At 38.4% G+C, this 22,729-nt stretch overlaps 2 protein-coding genes across 3 annotated transcripts; both read left to right on the forward strand.

Moving 5' to 3' along the window:
* The first annotated feature begins 13 nt into the window (after positions 1-13).
* Positions 14-8,720, forward strand: LOC140554950 (uncharacterized). The gene is made up of 6 exons (XM_072678497.1): positions 14-130; positions 4,428-4,517; positions 4,624-4,734; positions 5,387-5,443; positions 7,300-7,464; positions 7,599-8,720. The coding sequence occupies exons 2-6, from the start codon at positions 4,428-4,430 to the stop codon at positions 7,704-7,706; spliced, it is 531 nt and encodes a 176-aa protein (XP_072534598.1). The 5' UTR covers positions 14-130; the 3' UTR covers positions 7,707-8,720.
* Positions 8,721-9,665: 945 nt separating this feature from the next.
* vps37c (VPS37C subunit of ESCRT-I) lies at positions 9,666-21,409 on the forward strand. 2 transcript variants are annotated; one of them, XM_072678489.1, is made up of 5 exons: positions 9,666-10,850; positions 11,126-11,234; positions 12,675-12,846; positions 18,533-18,615; positions 18,735-21,409. In XM_072678489.1, the coding sequence occupies exons 2-5, from the start codon at positions 11,142-11,144 to the stop codon at positions 19,380-19,382; spliced, it is 996 nt and encodes a 331-aa protein (XP_072534590.1). In that variant the 5' UTR covers positions 9,666-10,850; positions 11,126-11,141; the 3' UTR covers positions 19,383-21,409. The 2 variants fall into 2 exon arrangements, with proteins under 2 accessions (XP_072534590.1, XP_072534591.1); XM_072678490.1 differs by having other exon boundaries at positions 9,666-10,606.
* The last annotated feature ends 1,320 nt before the right edge of the window (positions 21,410-22,729 follow it).

A 22,729-nucleotide genomic window follows, 5' to 3' on the forward strand; every position in this document is an offset into this window, starting at 1 on the left:
CCCCTCCTCCTACCCTGTGCTTGCGCACTCATTCGAGTTTGTTGCTTCATATCACAAGTCCAGTCCTCGGCTTTCTGCCCAAGCGTAGCTGATCGCCACTACACAGCCGAGAGGGATTCCTGCTTTCGGGGTAAGTAGATGTCTTTTTTTGACTCAGTCAGTCTCAAAAGCGTGTTGGATAAAGCAGTGCGTTCTGACCGTGGTGTGTGCAGTGTTGAACTTTTAGCCTGTTCACTTTCTCCACAGAACATATTCCATATTCTTCTGTTGTCCTGCAGAGGGGGGTGTGGGTGTGGGAGGGGTGTGTGTGTGTGTGTGTGTGTGTGTGTGGAGGGGGGGGGGTGCACAAGGGCGACTAAGGGAGTCCATCCCATTACTGTCAGTGGGAGTTAATGTACTGGAGTTCACTGCACGCTCTTCACCCTCACTTGTTGTTCCCTTTTCTCTCTCTCTCTCTCTTTCTCGTGCCACCAAACCCTCTGAAAGGGCAAGGCTGCTAACTTTGCCTGGGTGATCATATGGAGTGATGTTGGAGAGTGCAGGGTTTCTCTAAACACATTTCCAGGCTACATTCCACATGCAGTGTCCATAGTAAGCGGAACAGAACATGTGGTTTTCATCAAACCATCCTCTTTCTCTCTCTCTCTCTCACTCTCGCTCTCTCTCTGGGTCACTTCCACTCCTCGGATCTCCAGTGGGGGGATAAATGAACTTCAGTTGTTTATTGGAGCAGTACATAATGGGCTTGGCTTTGTACGTTCCTGGAATTATCCCTCAAGAATACTGTTTCTATCGAAAGTCTTTGTTTGGGGAATAGAAGAAGCTGGAGGACTTTTTAAAAAAAAACTTGAATAGGACCACTATCCTTCATTCCTTGACTTCCCCCACGTCCTTTTTTAACTAGACACGCACAGACAAACTCAGCCGGCCACTAAGATTAATAGATGTTGTAATCTGGTTGAATGTAAATTTGAGACATCAGGTCACTAAACTTCTGTGTCAGAACAACGTCTTATGCCAACGTTAGTTGGACATTGACGTTGAAATGTGGTTGTTTTTAACATTGTGATGTTAAGTAACTCCAAAATCCAACGTCTTCCAGATGTTACATGCCAGCAACATATTGACATAGTAAGGACCATTTAGTTGTGATGTATGGTGACCAAAAACATCTGCTAAATATATTGTTAATGTTTACACGTCAATGTCGTATTGGTAAGTAACCAAAATTCAGCCTCAGACTAAAGTTGGGAGTTTGATGTCAACCCAAGGTTGATTTTTAACAGATATGTAACTAATTGTAATTATGTAATTAATTTTAAGCCCAAATCTAATGTCTGTATAATGTTGGGTTTTGACGCTAATTTTGAACAAAAATTTAACATCTATCCGAGTTCAATGTCTCCATTTATCCGGCGTCACATACACACACATAAAGTGCCTATAAAAAAATATTCACCTCCTTGGACGTTTCCTCCGTTTATTGCTTGTATAATTGGAGCCATGGTCGTATAAAAGTAAAAGCAATGTAAGGAAAAATGCCAAAAGCTTAGGCCGCACCTCAGGGGCCTATAGTGCCCTACCCCACCTCCCAAAAAACATTTTTCTAAAAGCCATAATGACTATAATGTTCTATTAAAATGTTAATACTGGAAAATATTTCAACTGCATATCTGCCCATTGAAAATGAATGCATTTTAGTAATATCAGTATATTAAAGGACTATCTATGTGCACTACTGAGCATTAACATGTGTTTCATGGAGCGGAAAATACAGACATGTACAGATGTGCTGGATCGCTTACAAACCAATAGGGTGTTAGAATGGTATGAATGGTATGTTTCCAGATGGCGCAATTTATCTAGATGGGTTTTTTATATACGATGACAAACTGTAATGAAAACAAACCGAAATGAGATAGAAGTAACAAGGCTATTTTAAAAATATAAAGAGTAGGAAGTACAGATAATTGCATGAAAATGTAAAGAGTCAAAGTAAAAAGTCAACTGAAAAATAATTACTCCAGTAAAGTATAGATAACCAAAATTTCTACTTACGTAAGGTGACAAAGAATTTGTATATTTCATTACTTGACACCTCTGCATATTACTTCCATTTCTTAATCATGGTTGTACTGAACTCCAGGGTTTGATCAGTCACTGGGACATTTTTGTATCCATCCCCTGACTTATACTCTTCAGTAAGCTTTTCTCTGAGCTGTGTGGAGGATTCTTTTGTCTTCATGGTGAATTTGTAGTCAGAAATGCTGATTGACCAGTGACCCATTTGCCACACTCAGGTGATCTCCATTTCACTAACTGTGACCCTTGACCTTTTTTAAAAGAGGTCAGTCGCTTTTATTTATTTTTATAAACTGACATTGACTTTGTAGAAATCTGTTTACACTTTGTCATTAAAGAGGTTTTTGTTGCCATGTAATGTTTGGGGGAAAAAAAGATAAATTATATTGACCGTGATTCCATTTATAAAAAAAATAAAAGGGTAAAAACATCCAAGGGGTGAATACTTGTTATAGTATAGTATAGTATAGTACAGTCTATTCTTGTTATAGACACAGCTAAGCCCCTACTTGTTCCCTGGTCTCCGAGGTGGCTGTTGCTCTAGGTGTGTGTGCTGCGGTTGCTACAGATGGGTCAAATGCAGAGGCTGAATTTTGTTGACAATAAAAATAACTATTATTTTTTTTTCAAATAACGTTTATATTGTCATATAATGTTTATATTGTAATCATTTGATTATGCAAACACAATTGTTGTTTAATTGGAGTTAAATGGTGTTATTTGATACCTGTGTAGTCATGTAGTGCAGTCATCAGCAGAACACAGAAGTTAACGTAGCTTAAATGTTTTGAACAGCTGATTTCAATTGTAGGTGTATTTCATTTGTAGCACTATAAAACCCCATTACTGTACTTGTAGTACCCATACACACTAATTCCAGATTAAACTTTACTGCATCTAATGCTCTTGGTGCAGGTTGAGATATTCTTATGCAGGGGTAAATTGTGAATGTTGTCATTTACATTAGTTTTACATGTAGTCTCCAAAAAGTAGTGGCAGTCCTCTCCAAAAGGTGGTGCTAGTGAACAACAGTAAACTGCAGAGAGCAGCCTCATTATTCAGGTTGTCAAATAAGTATGTGTGTCTGTGTATATTTGGACTTGACTGGGCAAAAACCTGGAGTGGGTTTGTCAGTTTTTTGTAAACAGATTAAATGCACTACAGTGGTTAAATATGGGCCAGTTTACTTGATGTTTAGAGTAGTATAAATAAGTGACGGACTATGTGCAAATATTTTGAACAAATATTAATTAAATAATAATAGTGTGCACACATATATGATATTCCACATCTGAAGAACTTTGAATTGAACTTTTTCATCTCCTTTAATGTTCATTTAAAATGCAATTTAATATGAACTAACATTTTAGCCTTATTACTTCATGTAACTGGACATACCGGACATGAAACGTCTTCTGATTGTTGATTGCATTGTTGTGCACCAGTGGGTGGGGAAAAATTACATATATAGCACCATTAATATCGAATTTAATGTATATCATGTAGAGAAAGCATTCAGCTAGATCCTCGTAGATGCTCTGTGAAAAGAGGCTTTTATATTGGACATATTAAACAAGGAGCCTTTTTTTAGGTGATACAGGAGCATTATAGGAGGTACAGGAGTATTTTGTGCCACAATGGCGGTACAGGACCAGCTTCTTTCAATGATCTATCACTCTGCTGAACTCCACACTACATTGTTAAACAATATTGCCCATATACTGCCCATGTACTGCATATACTGTGTGTGTATAGTGACGTATACTTTGATGTATATATACACTATATAGACAAAAGTATTGGCACATCTGTTTAATCATTTTTTTAAAATAAGAGTTTATATTGCTTTTGTTGGAGTAACTGTCTCTACTGTCCGGGAAAGGCTTTCTACTAGATTGTTAAGCAATGCCAGAGGTTTTGATTGCATTAAGCAACAAAAGCATTGTTGAGGTCAGGATGTTGGATGATCGCCACCCCACCCCATCCACAACTCTCCTTATCTTATCTCTGCTCAACTTATCCCAAAAGTATTGGACGGAGCAGTATCCATCATTCTTAAGAACACAGTTGTGCTGCTCCACAGCATAATACCCTGCATGGGCTTTATACCTCTTTATACTCCTCTAGCCCAGCTGTGTGTGCATTTGCACATATTTTTTTACCAATGGGTGCAACTTAGCTGAATTCACTTCTGGTAGATGTGAACTGCATAATATTGCTTTTTACATGTACTGCAAATGATGAATTGCCATTGTAAGGAAAGCTGTGGGGACTGCTTTTCTCATTAATTAATATTCTTACCAACAACAAGTGCTCAGTGTCACTCCTAATGGTTCTCTTTTAAGATGATGTCTGCCACCCAGTCCGAGCCTACAGGGATTGGTCCCCCCAGATTGCATCGGCTGTTTCGATTCTATGATCCCGAGGTGTTGGCGGTGAGTGATTGATAACTTTAATTATAAGTATACTGTGTAATATTTTTGTATGATTGGACTCTATCTGTGATGGACATTCAAAATGTGTGCTGTTTCTCTGTTGTAGGTGATGACGATATTAATTGGGCTATTCCAAGTACTCCTGGCATTTCCAGCTTACTTCTTGAGCGAGGATATCCGTGTGTTTTATTTGTGCCCAGTCTTAGTTGGAGCAATGGTATGTTTCTTTTTTGTTTAAATGACTTATTAGTAATATAACTAATTTATGACTCGTTTATAATATAAATGCAGGTCTATTTAAAGCTTGATTTGAGGGCAGGGATGCAAAGAGGTGCTATCCCCCTGTTTTAAGAAAATGACACCTTGACTTCCATGTAGGAGAACCACAACCAAAATATATTTGTCAGAAATATTCTCTTCTCTTTCAGATGTAAAAAATATCTAATAAAAGAAAATGTGTGAACAAGCAGTTTATCTGGGTAAATTTAACTAAAGACATTATTTGCATTAAACAATGCCAAGCAGTAGTTTACTTTAGATCAACAAAAGCAATAGTTTACATCAGTTTCCATTTCAAAAACACTTCAGATCAACTGCTCTTTTTACAGTATAGTCAGTCACAGTCAATATCTCAAAATGAGTTGGAAATTTGATCTGAATATTGTGGTCCAAGCAATCAAAAAATCTAAGTACACTTACCTGAATCACCATCTTCTGTGTGTTTTTTTATCCAAACTCCACAGAGTTTGCGACACTATTTTTATACCTATGATATTTAATGTGTACAAGCTACAATCACGAAACGTATATATCTAGTAAAATCGTATGTGTCTTGATGATAATAATCCTGTATTATCGCCTCCGTCCAGCATGTGGCTGTAGGATCGTGTGCATTTGTATGTGAAAGATCTCCCAGCAGGCAATGGGTAAGTATGAATTTTTATTAAACCAAATTCAGGAATTTATGAAGTTATTTACATTACATGTACAGTAGCTCTGGGGTCTAAAGGTCAGAGGCCATTAATGAAAATGTAAAATTTCATTACAAATGATTAGCAGAAAACTAATTTGAATTAAAATATTGAATGTTTGAAACTTTAGCATGAATTTCAGAATTTTTGCATCTGGCGTGTTTTGAAGCAGTTGAACAATGGCTGCAAAGGGATTAGCTTAACAAATGTCTGAGCATAAGCTTCAATGGAACGGCAAAAAAAAATCCTGACCTGTTTGAACAAAGGCATTGACACAATCAATGTCAGAAACCTGCTTAAATTTGAAGAACCATTTATTTATCAGATATATGCTTTTGCATCAGATGTGTGCTTAAATGTGCTTTTGCAAGATTTGTACTTTACTCGAGTATTACTGAAATCGGTTTCTTCGGGCTCAGAGGGGTCCAATGGACTAAGATGCTTCTTCTATGAACTGAGGATCACTGATATAAATCTCAGGTCATCAGCAGCCTGAGTCAGAGAAAGCACAATTGGCCTTGCTCTCTCAGGGGTGGGTTGATGGCACATGCCTCGTAGTGTAATATTGGTCAGCACGGTTCCTAGTGATGCTGCATCAGCAGCAATTTGTAAAAGAGGCAGTGCACTGATAAAAGTATAAGATCCCTGAGTTCCTCAGTTTGAAACTGTGGAGAAATCTCTTAAGGTGCTTTGAGGAACCTTTCAGAAAAGATGTTCAGAAGAAAAAAGGTTCCTTGAAGGATCTTATACTTTTAACAATATGGCTGGCTTCACATGTGGATGAAAACGTGCTAGTCTTCACTCTCCAAGAGTTGGGGGCATTGCTAGTGATAGGGGGAGTTCACATGAATGGGGATTTGGCTTCCAAAGAAATAAAATATAAAAAAAAAAAAAGAACTTTGATGAATTATCGATTTCATTTAGACGTTAGACCAGGAAATTTTTTCATTCTCTTTTGCCAGTCATTGGAGTTGTCACACATTTAAAATTAATGTTTTTGTTAAGATATTCAATCTAATTTATATCAGTGTAAAAATTTAAGTTTCACCATATCACACACCTTCAGACAAATAAAAACAAAACTATGTGTTTGTTAAAACATTCACTTTTACTTGTAGGTATGTTACTATGTTTAAATGTGGTAAACAAAAGTGATCCAAGTCAGATACATTTTCATCCTGTGTAGGTTTTCCATCAAAATTTTGGTGACGAGTCAAAAATATTGGTTAAATACTGCTAAATACGAGTAAACATTTTATATCATAAGCCCACTAGTGCCAACCTCAACAAAGTACTCCAAACAAAGGCGAAAGCTTTGTCAATTGAGGTTAGTAAAGTTTTTTGGTAGTTGTAAGGTACGATTTCAGTAGCTGTGTTTTAGCTTTTGTAAAACTGCACAGCAGTTTTAGCCTAATTGTAGGGATGTAGCAAAAATGTGTTATATAAAGAATTCAAAGGTGTCCAGCAGGAAAAGAACGTACATATCACACATATCAGGTTTGCACCACTTTAGTTTACAACAGCAAATTTGAAAATGTATTTAATTTTTCACTGAGCTTAGACCCAGAGCTCGTAATATAGGTACAGTGTTCGAATTGAGTGATATCAAGCTGTTTAGTCCTTTACCTTGTATGTCCAATGAACTTTAATCTCTTCTTAGTTAGTCTGGAGGAAGGTTATATGGGACAGGTGAAGGTTACTGAGCTGGCGACTGATTAAAAAAACAGAGGACTGGCAAATATTACAGAGTCAAATAATATATACCAAAACAGTGTGTTGTGCTAAAATTGTGTGTTTTCTCTTCCCCCCAGCTGAAAAAATGCCTGTATTCAACTTTCGGTGGCCTGTTGTTAGGATTTGGTGCAATCATCATGTATGGCTACGCAGCCAACAGTATTACATACTTTGAATCCTGTAAACCAGAAGAGCTCAGTGACATTTCAGAAGATTACCACTGTCCACGAGATGCATTTGTTGTAAGTAGACATTGGTGTTATTGAGCAACCTGTGTGTTATATTATGTAAATAATATTATGTAAATAATTTTAGAATATTATATATATATATATATATATATGTATATTTAAACCTGTCCTATTTTTCTCTGCAGGGCTTTTTCAGGGAGTATACGCTGCTGATGGCAATCTATGCTGTAGTGGCTCTCATTCTTCAGTTTTTCCTGTCAATATCAGCCATAAAAGGTCTGAAAAGAAACTGAAATACACGTGTCTATATATAATCTAAATATAATCAAATATACACGAGTAACAAACTGATCATAATAATTTTTTTTTGTCTCAGAATGTACATATGAATGTAGACTAATAGCTACACTTACAACTTTACACAGAGTAGAATCCCAAAAATTTTGATTTTGTTTCACTTGATTTACTGTATTAATGGAGTTCGTTATAAGTATACACAGTACATAGACCAGTCATTCTATCAATTTGGTGCCAAATGGTGCAGCATGCTAAGTTGATTTTTGTTCATGTGAAGAGAGCACTGTTTTTTGTCCTCCTATTATATATTGGTACACATTTGTATTTCAGTATTTTCATACAAAATAAGATTGACACTGAACTTGTGAGAGGTTTTATCCATCAGGTCATGTGACAGAGCATTATTTGATGGTTAAGTAAGTTGGTGTGATGGGATGGAAAAGTCAAATTTGAGGATACTGGAAGGACAGAATAAATTGTACTTGTGAATGAATTCATGTTTTTGTAATGTACAAAAGGAAATACAGCTAACCATGACAGAGGTTAGACATTCATACATTTGTTCAATCATTTTTATAGAACTTCAATGATTGTGTATAGAGAGTAAAACTTAAAAAAAAAAAACTTTTTTACCTGTAAAAAGGTAAAACTTTTCACTTTTTGCTTTTCCCTACATTTCTACGTTTCTCACATTGCACCAATTGTTGTTGAGTTAAATGGTGCTTTTCTAATGGAATGACACACACCCAGATTACTCTTCTGTCATATTCCATATAAAGAAGCAAATTGAGAAGCTCATTAGAGCATCATAATGGAGTAACTAAACGCTGAGCTGTGTATATTCACCATCCTATGACCGGAAACACTTGTCATTTTATAGTTATTCAATAAAAACAAACACACTATACATTGCCATTTTATAAACAGGATATCAGAAGGCATTTTATATTTTATATGCTATTTTATTGTTTCTGAAGAAACAAGAAGTTATTAAATGATATTGACTATAATTTTCTGTTTATAGTGATTTATTGTCATGTAATATAAAAATTATAAATTATTTTAAAATTATTATAAAATTAATTCAACACTTCCAGATCTAAGCCGTTCTGGTTGATGAATTTATTTTATTTTAGAATCATCTGCAGCTCATCCTTGTTTTGGGAATTTGAGCAGGTGAGCCGTGCATAAAAGGTAAATCAACTGTGCCACTGAGTCAAGCCTTTTGGGCCTATTTGATTGCCCACATTTATGACCCTGACATGTCAAAATAACAAGATACTTTATCGTAATTACAAGAAGTTCTATGTCATAACTACAACGTCATGTTTATGATGTATTGCATAATAAGTTACTTTCTCGTACTTACAATATGTCATATGTCGGAATTATGAAATGTGTAATGTAATGTAATATAATATTTCATACAATTTTTTCTCCTCATAATTATGAGAAAAATACGTCCATGATTAGGAGATGTGTGATTCTTACTTAACTTAATGTCTCAGAATATAAAGATATTTTCTCATTTGTAGTGACACCCAAACTCAGAAAGTCTTCTCTAATGGATGACATATAATAACGAGATATTGTTTTATAATAACGAGATTATGAATATGTTATTTTATATTTACGACATAGGTCGTTTTGAACCATGTTATTTCATAAGATATTTTCTCATAGTCAAAAGATGCTCTGTGTCATAATTACACGTCATTTTTATCACATAATCAGATATTTTATCATAATTACAAGCTGTTCTTTGATGTTTCTCACTTTTTTTTTTTTTGTAAACTAACAAAGACAAGCCAAAACTCAGAAAGGCTAGTCTCATCGAATATATATATATATATATATTCGATGAGACTAGCCTTTCTGAGTTTTATATATATATATATATATATATATATATATAGTATATACGATATTTCCAACACAACCCCAAGTCCAATTAATAATGAGACATGATGTATAAAAATAAAAAGAATTATTAACAATAATGTTACCAACAAATATTCAAATAACCTATGTTTAAAATAAAAAATAATAATAATAACAGTCACATTTGTATGTGTATTTTAAAAATATGATAATTAATGCAGTGAAGGGTTAATGGAAAACCATCCGGTTCACAGCGGCGTCCTCCCTGCTGGCCTGCAGCGAATGGAACATTCCCGTCACTGTGGGCTTTCCCACCAGCCCGGCGATACCACGGCGAACAGCGGCTGTTTACAATTTCACATCGCTACCGTTACATCTTTGGACGTGGGTTTTATATATCACACACTAAACTGCTTCTTATTTCTATGAAAATATCTTCCTAATTCCATAAAGCAGCGCGTTATTTGCTGTTATGCTTAAATAACCCGATTCAGCGTTTCCGCGCCCCCCCCGGCAGAGCGCGGCAGTGGAAGTAACCCAAACATGGCGGCGGTATCTGTCAGCAAGAAGTGAAACTTTGGCTCAAGAGAGTGAATAATTCGCGTCTAACACCCGTGTTTGTGCTCGCTGTCGTCGCTCTGACACTCGTCTTGTCGTTTCGTTGACCTCCGTTCGTGTGCTTCTTGTGGAGCTCCTGGTTCAGGGGGGTTTGTCAGTGGGTGTTTTCGCTAGCTAGCTCAGTGGAGAACAGAAGAAGCTCCAGTCTAAGTTAGGATAGCTGGCTTACGGTGCGGCGGCGAGACCCTTTCCCTGCCCGGTTTAGGTGACCAGGACTTTCCGATTAGTCGCTCATTTGGCCCGTTTATCAGCTCTGAGACATTCAAGGGCGTGTGAGGTTGTTTACGACCGAGGACGACGCTTCTGTGCTCCTTCCCTGAACGTCCCTGGCCTCCAATTAATGTGGATGTTTTTCGATGTGCTCCCGACCGCAAGGCGTTTGATTTGCTAGCACCATGTGAGTAATTTATGATCAGGATGACCGTGTGAAAGCAGTACATGGTGTTAATGGCTGGTTTGATAACCGTAGACACGCTTGTTGTTATTGTGCACCTGTTATCGAGTGGTCTGGGTGAACACTTGCTCCTGTAAACATGTCAGGAAGCCCAGCATTACAGGTTCAGACTGAAGGTAACAACAGTGGTTCAGACTGGCTTCCTAAACCTGAACAAAAACTCAGAGATGTTTGAAGATTAAACTTGGTTGGTGTCTATTCATATTTATTAAAGCTTACAAGACCCATGTTGTGTGCTCTGAGTCGAAAGAGAAAGCCAGTCTCTGTGTGTGTTTGCATAATTAATAAAGATAATCTCTGTAATTTGGATATATATATATATATATATATATATATATATATATATATATATATATATCAATATATATAGACATATTATAGGTATGTAATCGGTTTGGGATTTAATTGACACTGAATGAATTCATAAAACCCTGTTTTGGTTTAACCTTTTTTGATTGACAGCTGTCCTGGCAAATCAATGGAGAAACTTCAGGATCTCAGCCAATCCGAGTTACAGGATTTGCTGGAAAACTCAGAGCGGGTGGAGTCGATGGCACTGGAGTCTGATGAGGTGAGATTTCTGAGATTTCTCGGTTTTGAAATGCACCACATTTCTTAATGTGTCAGCCTTGTGCTGATCTTATGAAATTCTTATGAAATTCAGAGTTCCTAGTTTGTTTTTTGCTGAATTGGTACTTAAAGTGTCATCAGAGTCCACCTTCATCTGCAATAGTTTAGCTTCAGCATCAGTTTTAGTCTCATTTCTCAAGTGTTTTTATCTCAGTGCCTCAGATGAGGATACAAAGTGTGTAAATTCAGTCAAACTACCTGGGTGGTTGTAGATGTCTATGTAAAGCCAGACAATGTCACGTGTAATGATGCCCATCTTTCCTGTTTTGAAAGGACATGCCTCAGAGCTTCTCTATTTCTGCCAAATAAGTTCTAGCACTGTGATGAAAGATAAGAAGGTGAAGTGTTTGTGGAGCTTGTTATTTCGATAATGGGTCTGTGTAATTCAGTTAAAGGCATGTCTATTAGTTGTATATTTAAGTAAGATGGGTCAAATTCACCTGTGTCAGTCAGAGGTGAGCATGTAGCTGTAGATAAACTTCCCTCCAACAGCTGTCTGTTTGCATTCATTTGTGGTTTGTGTTTTGTTTTGGCCTCTTAAACTCTGAGAGTGTCAGATGTCAGTTCAACTATCCGTGAGAATAAACTGTATTATATAAAAATGTTAATGTAATAAATATGTTAATAAATATAAATTGAAACTAAAATACTATGGCATGGTTTTATGATAGAAACATTGCTAATAAACCACAAATTACAATTATCAGTAGTTGTTAATAGTTGTGTATAATTGAAAAATGTTTGTCAGGTTCTTAAATGTCAACTGTAAAAACGTTGTGAAACTTGAACATGACATGAAAAGGTAACAGTAAACATGATATTGCACCATTAGTGGGACTCCCTTTGACCTTTTATGGATGAGTTAAAAAGATTGGAGATCTCTCTCTGATCTTGATTAAAATACTTTGATTCAAAGCGCTGCTGCACTTTCCATGTCCATTGGTACAACCAACGTAAAGCTAGAACAAAAGCTGATACAGACGTAAGTAAGTAAAGTCTGTTCAATTTGAAATTAGTCAAAAGTCAGGTAGGGCAGTAAATCAGGTGGTACAGCTGTAAAAAAAAAAATACCACAATATGAAATTAATCATGTTATTTAAAGCTTGGAGAATCGCTAGTGCATTTCTAAAATAGTTGTTCTGTAAAAATTTAAGATGTTTTACACTTTAAACCTTTTTCCTGTTGTCTGAGCTGATGTGTGTGTTTGTGTTTGTGTGTGTCAAATCCACTGTAAGAATTGAGTTTGGCTGTTTGCAGGTTGGCACAGGCCTCATGGAGGTGTTGATGAGGGTCTGTCTATTGTGCATTTGTGTCTGGACTTGCTGATTGTTGTCTCTTGAGTGTTAGGAATAAACTTTTACTTTCAATCTCTCCCCATTAGATCCAGAACATTCAGCTGGAAAGGGAAATGGCTCTGGCTTCCAACCGAAGCCTGGCAGAGCAGAACCTGGACATGAAACCCAGACTGGAGCGTGAGAGAGAGCGCCTGGTGGAGAAATACGCTGAGCTGGAGGAAGTGAGGGAAAAATACAAACAGCACTGCGCACTCAGAGGTGAGGGACAGAGGAACTGAAATGGAAAAAGCAGATGAGAGTTAAGGGGAAGGAAACTACTGAGAGGTATGGAAAGTGTAGGTCAAACTTTGAAAGAAAGGAAAAAGAGAGGATTGAAAGGGCAATTCATTCAACATGTCATTAAACATGACCAACATAAAATAAAAGCTAGTGGAGTATATAAACAATGTTTACAATGTATACAGTTCAGTTTTTCCAGGACTTTCTTGTATTCAGGGGTTATTCAGTAGTATTATTTTACAGTAAAATTCTTTTTCATACATGTGTAATAGACCTCCTCTGATGATGCATATGGTTGTGACAGTGACACTTCTCCTTTACAAACTGAGCGCTGGAGTTCTTTTTTTATAGGCTAGGCTAGTTACTGTGTACTGAATGATTCACTTGTTAACTCCTTCGCTCTTCACAATGGCTGTTCTTGGCATCCAAATAATACAGTGAAATTCCAGAGTAATTCTAAGGAACTTTGTAGACCACTGCACCAACTAAATGTGCATCTGAGCTGTATTGAGAGTTTTCCTTAAAAGAAGTCTTCATACCCAGCCAATCTATCTGACTCTCTCGAGAAACACCATAAAACTAGCAGCTCTGTACAATTTAAAATCAAAGGCTAATGCTGCTCATCATACAGGAAAAACTACAGACTGGTGACTGTAGATTACAGATTTTACAGGTATTACATTTTCTATTTCTCTTTTCTCTTTCTGAACTATTTAAAACATAGGGCCATATTCAACCCACAGGTGCAGTCTTTATGAAGATTCTCACACTCGCCACTGTTTTCATATTTGAGATTTGTTCAATTTATGAAGACAATTGGATTAATCATTATAAGAGCATTACTCTTCAAACTCCTATTAGGATATTGATGAATGAGGCCCAGTATGCTCAGGTGTACAGCTACACATAAGAAACCGATTTCAGCCTTTCATAAGTGATTAATCTTAGCATGTTTAATTTATTAACTGATTTATACGTTTTACCTGTAATTGGTAGACTTTGTGGTTTCAGTTCTTATATTGTGCAATACTGATGAGGCAGTACTCCTCCATTTTAATCACAGTATTAAGGGAGTTTACTATATAGCAAACTGTATGGAGAAATGCCATTGATTGGCTAAATATTTATTTCGAATGGCAGAGTCCCAATGGCACTATAGCACTACTGCATATACTGCACTGTTTTGGTAGTAGGAAGTGATTTTCAGTGCAGCTATGATGGTAAGGAAACTTGGTTACATGCTTTGTTGTGAAAATAAGTGGACAAATCCACTGCTGGAATTTTTTTTTTATTAAGGCCAATTTTAAGACTCCTTGTATTTATTTGTTGAATTTTACATATTGGAAAAAAGTAAAATGTAATATACAAAATATGTAATAATTAGAAATGGACCAATCAATGTTTTTGGGGCCGATTGTCAATACAGATCGAGGGCACAGCTGGATGCAACTTTAACCTTTCCAGGCAAACTTGGTAAGGTATCGTGCAGGACTTATGTTATGGTCTGTGCACTGTTTCTCAGGATGAAAAATACTTTTTGAAATCAACTACATTTAAAACCACACACAAAATGCTGTCAAACTCCGAGCTCCAGCTTGTAGAATCCATAAATTCCTAAGCTCAACTGTGTAGCTCAGCGTGTTGTTAGCAATGTTTGCTCTCTCTGCTCATACTCGATGTACTGGGCTGAGTAATATACTCTCAGTGTGTGTCCGGTCAGTGGTTTTAAGTCTTTAATTTGCTTTCCCCAAGAGTCTTAGTTTTACATGTTTTATGTGCAAGTTTGAAAACCTGCATACAGAGCAAGGGTTCAAACACTGGATTTAATGTGTTTCTGCAGCTGTGAGTGAGGTCTGTAGTGCTTGAATGAGGAACCGCAGTGTTGTTACCTTACGCGGAGCAGCAGCAACTCGCAAAATATGGATTATATGATCTGACCAGCTTTCAGGATCGCCTAAATTTTCCTCTGATCGCCGATTGCATGTTTAGGATCAAAATTGGCCAGTACCAAAACACACCAATAGATGCTTCCATTCTACCCATAAACTGCAATTGTGCATATAAATGTGCCGAGGTGTGTTCACTGTTGGTAAAGGTAAAGGTGCACATATTTGTCACTGTACAGTGTACAGCAAAATGTGTCCTCCGCATTTAACCCATCTGGTAGTGAACACACACTCACACACACACACACATGTGTTGGGGGCAGTGAGTACACACACACACCCAGAGCGGTGGGCAGCCAACTCCAGCGCCCGGGGAGCAGAGAGGGTAAAGGGCCTTGCTCAAGGTCCCAACAGTGGCAGCTTGCCGAGCCCGGGAATCGAACCCACAACCCTGTTATCGATATCCCGGCGCTCTAACCGCTGAGCCACCACTGCCCCACATGTTGAGGGTTTGTGGACATATTTTCATGAAGAAAATCTACAAAACATTTAGAGTAGTTGTTCAACCGTGTGCGTATTGGTTGAGGTGCAGAATAATTGCCCTGCATGCCGGAGTGCAGGGTGTAGGATTCTGCTCAGGTAGGCACACCCCTGCTCTAATGTTACAGCCCTTAATTAGGTCACATTGCATATGTGTCGTGTAATCTGGTCCATTCTGTTGTCACAGTCCTTTATTATTAGTAACATTTATTACTTGTGGGAACCTTTGTGATGATAGAAAATAAGATTAATCTAACAGCTCTAATTGTGAACCATATTCGTTAATTAGATTGATGTCAGATATGTTTACATTTACATACACTAAATTCATCGTAGCTGAATTATTTGATTTTTTTAGAATTCACAGTACATTCAGAAATGCTAATTTAAGTGGCAACTGGCTTTAAATGGTCATCATTTTATGTTTCTCTTGTCTTTTGTAAGCTTAATTTAAAAGTTAGTATGTCATTAAGACTGACTGGCTGACCTGTATTGTGCCTCATCCAAAAAGTGGTTTGGGCTGAATTAAACTGAAAGCTTGAAAAACATTGAACTGAAAGCTTGTAATCAAATAAGCAGACATACAATCAAAGTTACTCAACACACACACAGGGCTCTATGTTAGTGATCTTTTGGTGAGCCGTCACCCGCACACCGTGCAGCTTGATTGAGGGAGTGTCCGAGTGTTTTGCTATCATTATGGAGGGAAAAGTACGCCTTGCCAGCCTCAAAGTGCCGCAATAGGCATGTACTAAGTCTCTTAATTAATCATGGGTGTGTTTTGGCCGTAACATGCAATAAACCAATCAGTGTGTCACTTGCCAATCCCTTTAGGAGCCAGGTGCGGCCTGACTTTGGCGGATTGCTATTTCAATGGCGCAGCTACCTGGACATGTAGGTGAGGTCAAGACCGCAATGAAAGTCTCACTGTTGACCTCTGCCTAGGTTGTTTTCAGTTAGTGGTGCTTCTGTGTTTTTCCTTGTCAAGATAGCAATACGCCAGAAATTAACGACGCAGACGGAAGGCATTAAAATAGACTGTTGGTGGGGTCCCATTGTGTCAAAATAACAAATGTTAAGTCATTTTGGATCAGTCAGAATGATCCAGAATTATAAATAGTGTTTTTACTTTGGCTTTGACTTGGAGTTTTTCTCCTGTAAGTGTAACATTTTGTGTCACGATGATAAATAAATGCTAAGGATTGGGGCCGATACAGGCATATTTTAATGGATTGGATATCTGCTGTTTTAATCCCAATCCAGTTCAGTTTTGTTTTAACCACAGTATTCAGAGCTCATTTCCAGTGTTCCTTCAGAACTAATTGGAGGCTAACACTAATGCTAATACACACACAAACTATAGAAACTATAGAAACAAGGCAAAATGCTAAATAGTTTTTTGTAACATGACATACATTTTTAAATGGGCTGTTTTTGAATCTTATTTCCATATGTGGACTTTATGGACCGGAAAGTGCATGGTTACTTTTAAAGTCTCATTTTAAAAGAGCAAGGAAAATATGTGATATGAGCCCTTTAACAGAGATTTGTTAAAGAAAGGAAAGTGAAAGAAGAACAGGAAGATGTGAAGGATCATGTGGTCTATGGAGAAAAAATGGAACAGATTCTGTCCATACCTCTATTTTTATAACCTTATGAAGAAGGGGTATTACTGAGATAAGTACTGGTTGGACATGTTCTCAGCTTAAGTGTGGTTTTGCTTACCTATGATGGTTTTTTGAGATGTCTCAAAGGCCGCTTTGTTACACTGTGACCTTAAAAACGTGTACTGTGGATGAAAAAATAAGAGGTTTTTTGAAGTAATGTTGTGGTGGTTTGTTGGTGAATCATTAGGAATATGTGGCTCAGCTAGACTAGCCTGTCTATTTACTTACATCACCCATAAAAGCCTTCTGTCATTCTTAAGTCTACGTCATGCACTGTCATGCGTCGGGCCTGTTTCTCTTTTTGTTTCTCTTTTTTCCTCATTCTTCTACTGACCTTTTGTCCTTCCTGACCTTCCTGACTGTTATAGACCCCAGACTTGGTGTGGGTGTTTTGTAGGACCACACAATATATATTCTTTCATTCTAAATATGCAGTAGGAGGTATTCCCTTGCAGTTAGATTTATAGAATTTCTAATTTCAGAAAAGTTCAATATATCACAACCTGTATTACCAATATCCATCTTATTGACACAGATAGCTCTCCTACTATACACTCCTCTCACACACAGTCATATCAGAATATTATGGCCACCATGGTTTGGCATGAACTCGCCCCGGGACATCGCAGATGCCAAAGTTGACAAAGTTAGCTACACATAAATTACGTGACTGGTGTGAATGACATGATGGTAGGTATGAGACGAAGGGTGGTTGCACCTCGGAAATGAACAATTTCATTTACATTTACATTTACGGCATTAAGCTGACACTCTTATCGAGAGGTTATTCAAGGTTACTCATGTTACAGAGGTGGGCCAATGTAGTGTTAGTCTTGCCCAAGGACTCTTAATGGTGTAGTGCAGCACAATCACCCAGACCGGGAATTAATCCCCAGTCTTCCACATGGTGTGGCAGCTCACTGACCGGTAGTGATGTTGCCTGTTGCGCCACACCAATCACATTTGAGTGCCCCCATGGCATGGCATTGCATGAACCGGTCCACCATGAAAGGATTAAAAAAGTTGTAGGCCCAAGCTTGTATTGCAGTACAGCTTCTCCGGCGTCAGGCAGTGTATCATAATCATATCATGTAATAGTTTTATGTGATGTGGCTTTTTGTGGTGTTACTCTTTAGACGTCTGGTTCCTGTCACAACCACTGTGAACAACTCTGACTTGTGTAGTTTCTCTAGAACAAAGCTTTTCACGTCAGATCACTCTGAATAAGTTAGTTTTGCATAGCTATTCCTTTGGCTAGTGGAATTTCCCTTTACATGTTATGTGTTGAAATAGGAAAACACAGAAACCTGCATTGTGTTGGATCCCTATGACTAGACTGTGCTCTGGAACTTTCCATATAAGAAAAAAAAGATGCTTGTGAATTTGGTTCCTAAAACACTTTTGAAAGTTTCTTGAATCGTTGACATAGCCCAGCTGAAGACATGTTGTCAGTTCAAGCATATAAAGAGACAGTGTTACCTAGGAAAACTATATATGAATTACTTCTGCCTCTAATTTATTACTTTTTTTTCTCTTTATCCCTCTCCATGTTTTCTCTGCCCATTTCGTCAGATGGAATAATGGGACAAGTGTCTCCTGAGGGTTTATTCTGTCGTCTACAGGTAGAGGGCGCCAGCACAGAGGCAGAGTCTGAGGTAAGTGGCATAGGTTCAGTGTGTTCACATATTTTCAGGCACAAACGTGGACAATGTTCAGTTTCAAGCTTCTCCATCTCTCTCGCCCTCTCTTTGTTCTGTCTCTTTTTGTCTCTCAGGCTCTGGCTGATGAGTTTCTAGAAGGTTCCTTGTCACTTGACTCCTTCCTTGAGCGCTTCCACTCTCTCCGCTCTCTTGCTCACAGGAGACGGGTGTCCATTGAGAAGCTGCAGGAGATTATCCGCCAAAAGAGCCAAGGAGTGGGAGATTCTGGCATGACGTCACAGTCTGGCTCCAATCTGGACGCTGGATCGGTATTACCGTGGCAACCGCAGCAACCCCAGCAACAGCCGCAACAGAAACCCAGCGTGTCTACCAACCCCTCCAACTCTGCCCTGCCATACGCCCCATACCCTGTTTCTGCTCCCACCCAGCCCTCTTCAGCCTCTGTAGCAGGCCCCTCCAACCCTTCTGCTGCATTCCAACCGTACCCCAACCAGGCTACAGCCTTTACTCCATCCACAGGCTACCCTGCACCTCGGCCTGGCTTTGGCCCCTCTACCTGCCCGTACCCCTCTCAACCCGCATTTCCTGCTCCCCAAGGTCCTCCATTTGGCCAGTTTGGCCCTACTAATGCTCCATACCCCAGTCAATACCCTTATGGCGGTTATAGTTACCCCATGGGTCCTCACATGGCCCCTTCCCAGTCACCTACAGGTAGGCCACTTTATAGGCCAGGGTTTGGAGTACCACAGCCATACTCCTGAACCCTAGTGTCTCTTTCTCTCTCTCTCTCTCTCTCATGCTCTCTCTCTCTCTTTCTCTCTCTCTTTATCTCTTTCTCTCTCTCTTTCTTTCTCTGTCTCTGTCTCTCTCCCTCACCCTCAATTGTTTTGTCTCTTTCCTCCCTCTACTCCTCACAACAAGATTTGTGGTTTGCGTACCCCTGGCACCATTCTCTTCCTGTTGAGGCTTACACACAGAACGACAGACTTTGGGTTACCATGTCCCCCTTTTGTTCCGCACCTCAAAGAAAGACCGGCTCCAAAAACCTGTCAGAGACCAAAACGGACATCACACTTGACCCTGGACTCGGTTTAGTTCCTGGCTAATATAGCATGTTTTCTGAGATCGCAAGTCATTGATCGTGTTGGTTGTATTTGACGTTTATCTTTTCATTTCAGTCCAACGGAATCGTGTTGCTGTGTGGCCTTGTTCGCCTATGGTACATCGTTCATGTCATCTTTTTTTGTTTTGTTTAATTTTATTTAAGTACTAATGGAAAAATGTCACACTACGTACACATGCATCTCTTAGCTTCAGGCTTCCCTTTTGTGCGTGTGGCCACTTGTCTGCAACATCCTCTTTTGTGATTATAGTTATAATTTTGGAGCATTACACTTCCACCACTTAGTGAAGGCACAGACTGCCTCACAGACCTTTTATGTTTGTCGCCACGTTTTTGGGGCATCTATCGTTTGGGCGGTTTTGACCCTGGACCATGTTCTTTCTAACCTGTCGAAGAGTGCATCCGGTTCTGTTGTGAATGCAAGAGCGCAACTGCTTTGCTCTCTCCCCATTTCTTATTTCTTTGTCTGAACTGACTCCTCATTCCTCTCCTCCCCCTCACTCCTCCTCTTTCTTAACCTTTTATCCTGTTTCGTATTCTTTCCTTCCTTTTTTATGTTTTGGTTCTGTTTATACCTCCTTGCTCCATGTATAGTTTATTGACTGAGAACAGCGACCATGACCAGAAGGAACAGTGTATTTCCAACAAGTTCTCTGGTGGAGACTTATTTGTTATTTGTATAAACAGATACAACTAATAATGGTAAATATAAAAAAAACAAAAAAAAACAAGGGATATTACTATAGACATATCTTTATCTTCTATAGCACAGTAGGTGGCGTGGCGTACGAGGCAAGGGAAACATAATACAGCACAGTGCATATGCAAGGGGGTTTGGGCTGCATAACATCCCTAGAAATGGTCATACAGCATTCAGTACCCATCTTGGCACTAAAGCTGGCATGGAAAAGACATTTAACCTTTTAAAGCCAAGATCTCTTGTTACGATGGTTGGCAAGGTCTTAATGTAGATACTTATCACTGCTAGAATCTTGGTTTGGGTTGGCCTACGCAAGGGTAGATGAAAGCTTTATGTATCCTCTACGAAGGTGTTATGTAGTCCTCTGCAACAGCCCACACCTTTAGGAGTGTTTACCTGCTGCATGTCGACTGAAAGGATGACCGTTTTGAATCACGTTTGCACTCCACAATAACAGCCTCTGTCCCTACGGCAGAAGGGCCTGGCGGCGGAGCCTTAGGACCATCAGCTTTAGATCAGATGCTCGGGGTCAGTTTTTTTTTTTGGTTGTTTTTTTGTTTTGTTTTTTTCTGTTGTTTTTGGCTTCCCCCCCTCTTAGTTTTATCAATCATTATTGTTTTTAACTTTAAAAGCAATCCAAAAACCAGAGGCGTCCCCAATCAAGCCTCAGGTGGCTTTAATGAATTAAACAAACTCAGTAATTAAGACTCAGGTTTGGAGCAAAAGCCCCGTCGTCTACGGCCCGTCCTCAGGACCTGAAGCGAGGGAGAAAGCTGGCATGAAATAAAAAGGAGGGGAAATGGGATGAAATTTTAGTCGCACACTGTGATGTGCAGCGTTAGAGGAAAGACATTCTGTGGGGTTGGTGGTGATGACTGTAGCCTGTTAAAAGTGTATTATTTTTATTTTTATTGCTTTTTCTTTTTTTGGTGTGGATATTAAACACTGAAGTTGATCTATGAAGACTGTGCTGTGTGGACTGTGCTTTATAATGCTCGGCATTTCCTGAACATTCATTCTTTCAGTCTTATTTTAAGTGAATTTAGGTTTAAGGCTCGTCACAAAAGCGTTTTGGTTTTGCTTTGTGAATTTAGCTAGACATCCGCAGCGGTAGTTTGACTCACTTTCCAAAAGTATTCAAATACAGTAAAAATTGAATCATAAGTGAGACTTGAGAGGGCGTTGTGGGGATTTTTGTTTGGCAGACCAGCGTTTACGGGGCTTTCAACACATCTACGGCATGGTAAACCAACACAGCGGCACCTGACACAGAGTGAGAGAGTGAAGGAGGGAGCGAGGTGGCGGGGAAAGAGTGTAAACACAAAGAACAAATGAGCAATAGTGAGATAAAAGAAAAAGAGAGAGAGACTGAGAAAGGCGAACAGGTATTGGCGCCTTAGAGAAAGATTCACAGGCTTGATGTTTCATGAACTAGATCTAGAGTGTTTGATTTTCTTGTAAGCGTGGACTGACATTTGTGCTGTTTCTGCTTACAAACTAAAAGGCTAAATTTAACTCAAGCAAATATTGTAATATAAAAATATGGGGGGGAAATGCTCATCTTAAAAACAATGTGACGATGCGGATGCATAAACCTACATGCAGTTACGGGAAGTAAACTAAAGGAAAGACTTGAATCTTAAATTTCAAAAAGCCGCAGATGCTGCATGGCATTGTCTTCTGAAGGTTTACATATTTATATATATAATGATTCTATTCTATTATTCTATTATTCTTTGCCTTTTCAGCCTGTTTTAAATTATAATACAGCACAAAAATAATTTAAAAAATCTGTTTGTCTGAGAGATCCCAGCTGGTTATAATAAGTGCTGTAAATGACTATAAATAGAAACACTTAAAAGGTGAATTTTGTTTGATATTAAATGTTTGTCTTAATTGGATTGGATTGATTGACTTAATTGGATGCGATGGTATTGATTAGTTGTATTATTTCTGCAAAAGTTCTCAGCATTTCAAATTTAAAAAATAAAGGTGCTACAAAGGGTTCTTTGAGTGATGACCGAAGAACCACATTGGTTACCATTAAAAACCCATTTCTACTGAGTGTGAATGAGCTTTAAATCTGGTAAAGCACCTTTACATAGACTTCTTTTACATTTTGTAGGTACAAATAGTTATTTCACACTGAAACTGAAAAAAATACCTTATGTACTTCAAGCAGTTGACCCTGGGTATAATCAACTCAAATAAATACTTTTAATCCAATAATAGTTTTTTTAAAGTATTTATTGAAGTTGAGTAAACCCAGTTCAGTTGCTTGTCGC

The sequence above is a fragment of the Salminus brasiliensis genome, chromosome 4 (genome assembly GCF_030463535.1).
Source record: "Salminus brasiliensis chromosome 4, fSalBra1.hap2, whole genome shotgun sequence".
NCBI lineage: Eukaryota > Metazoa > Chordata > Actinopteri > Characiformes > Bryconidae > Salminus > Salminus brasiliensis.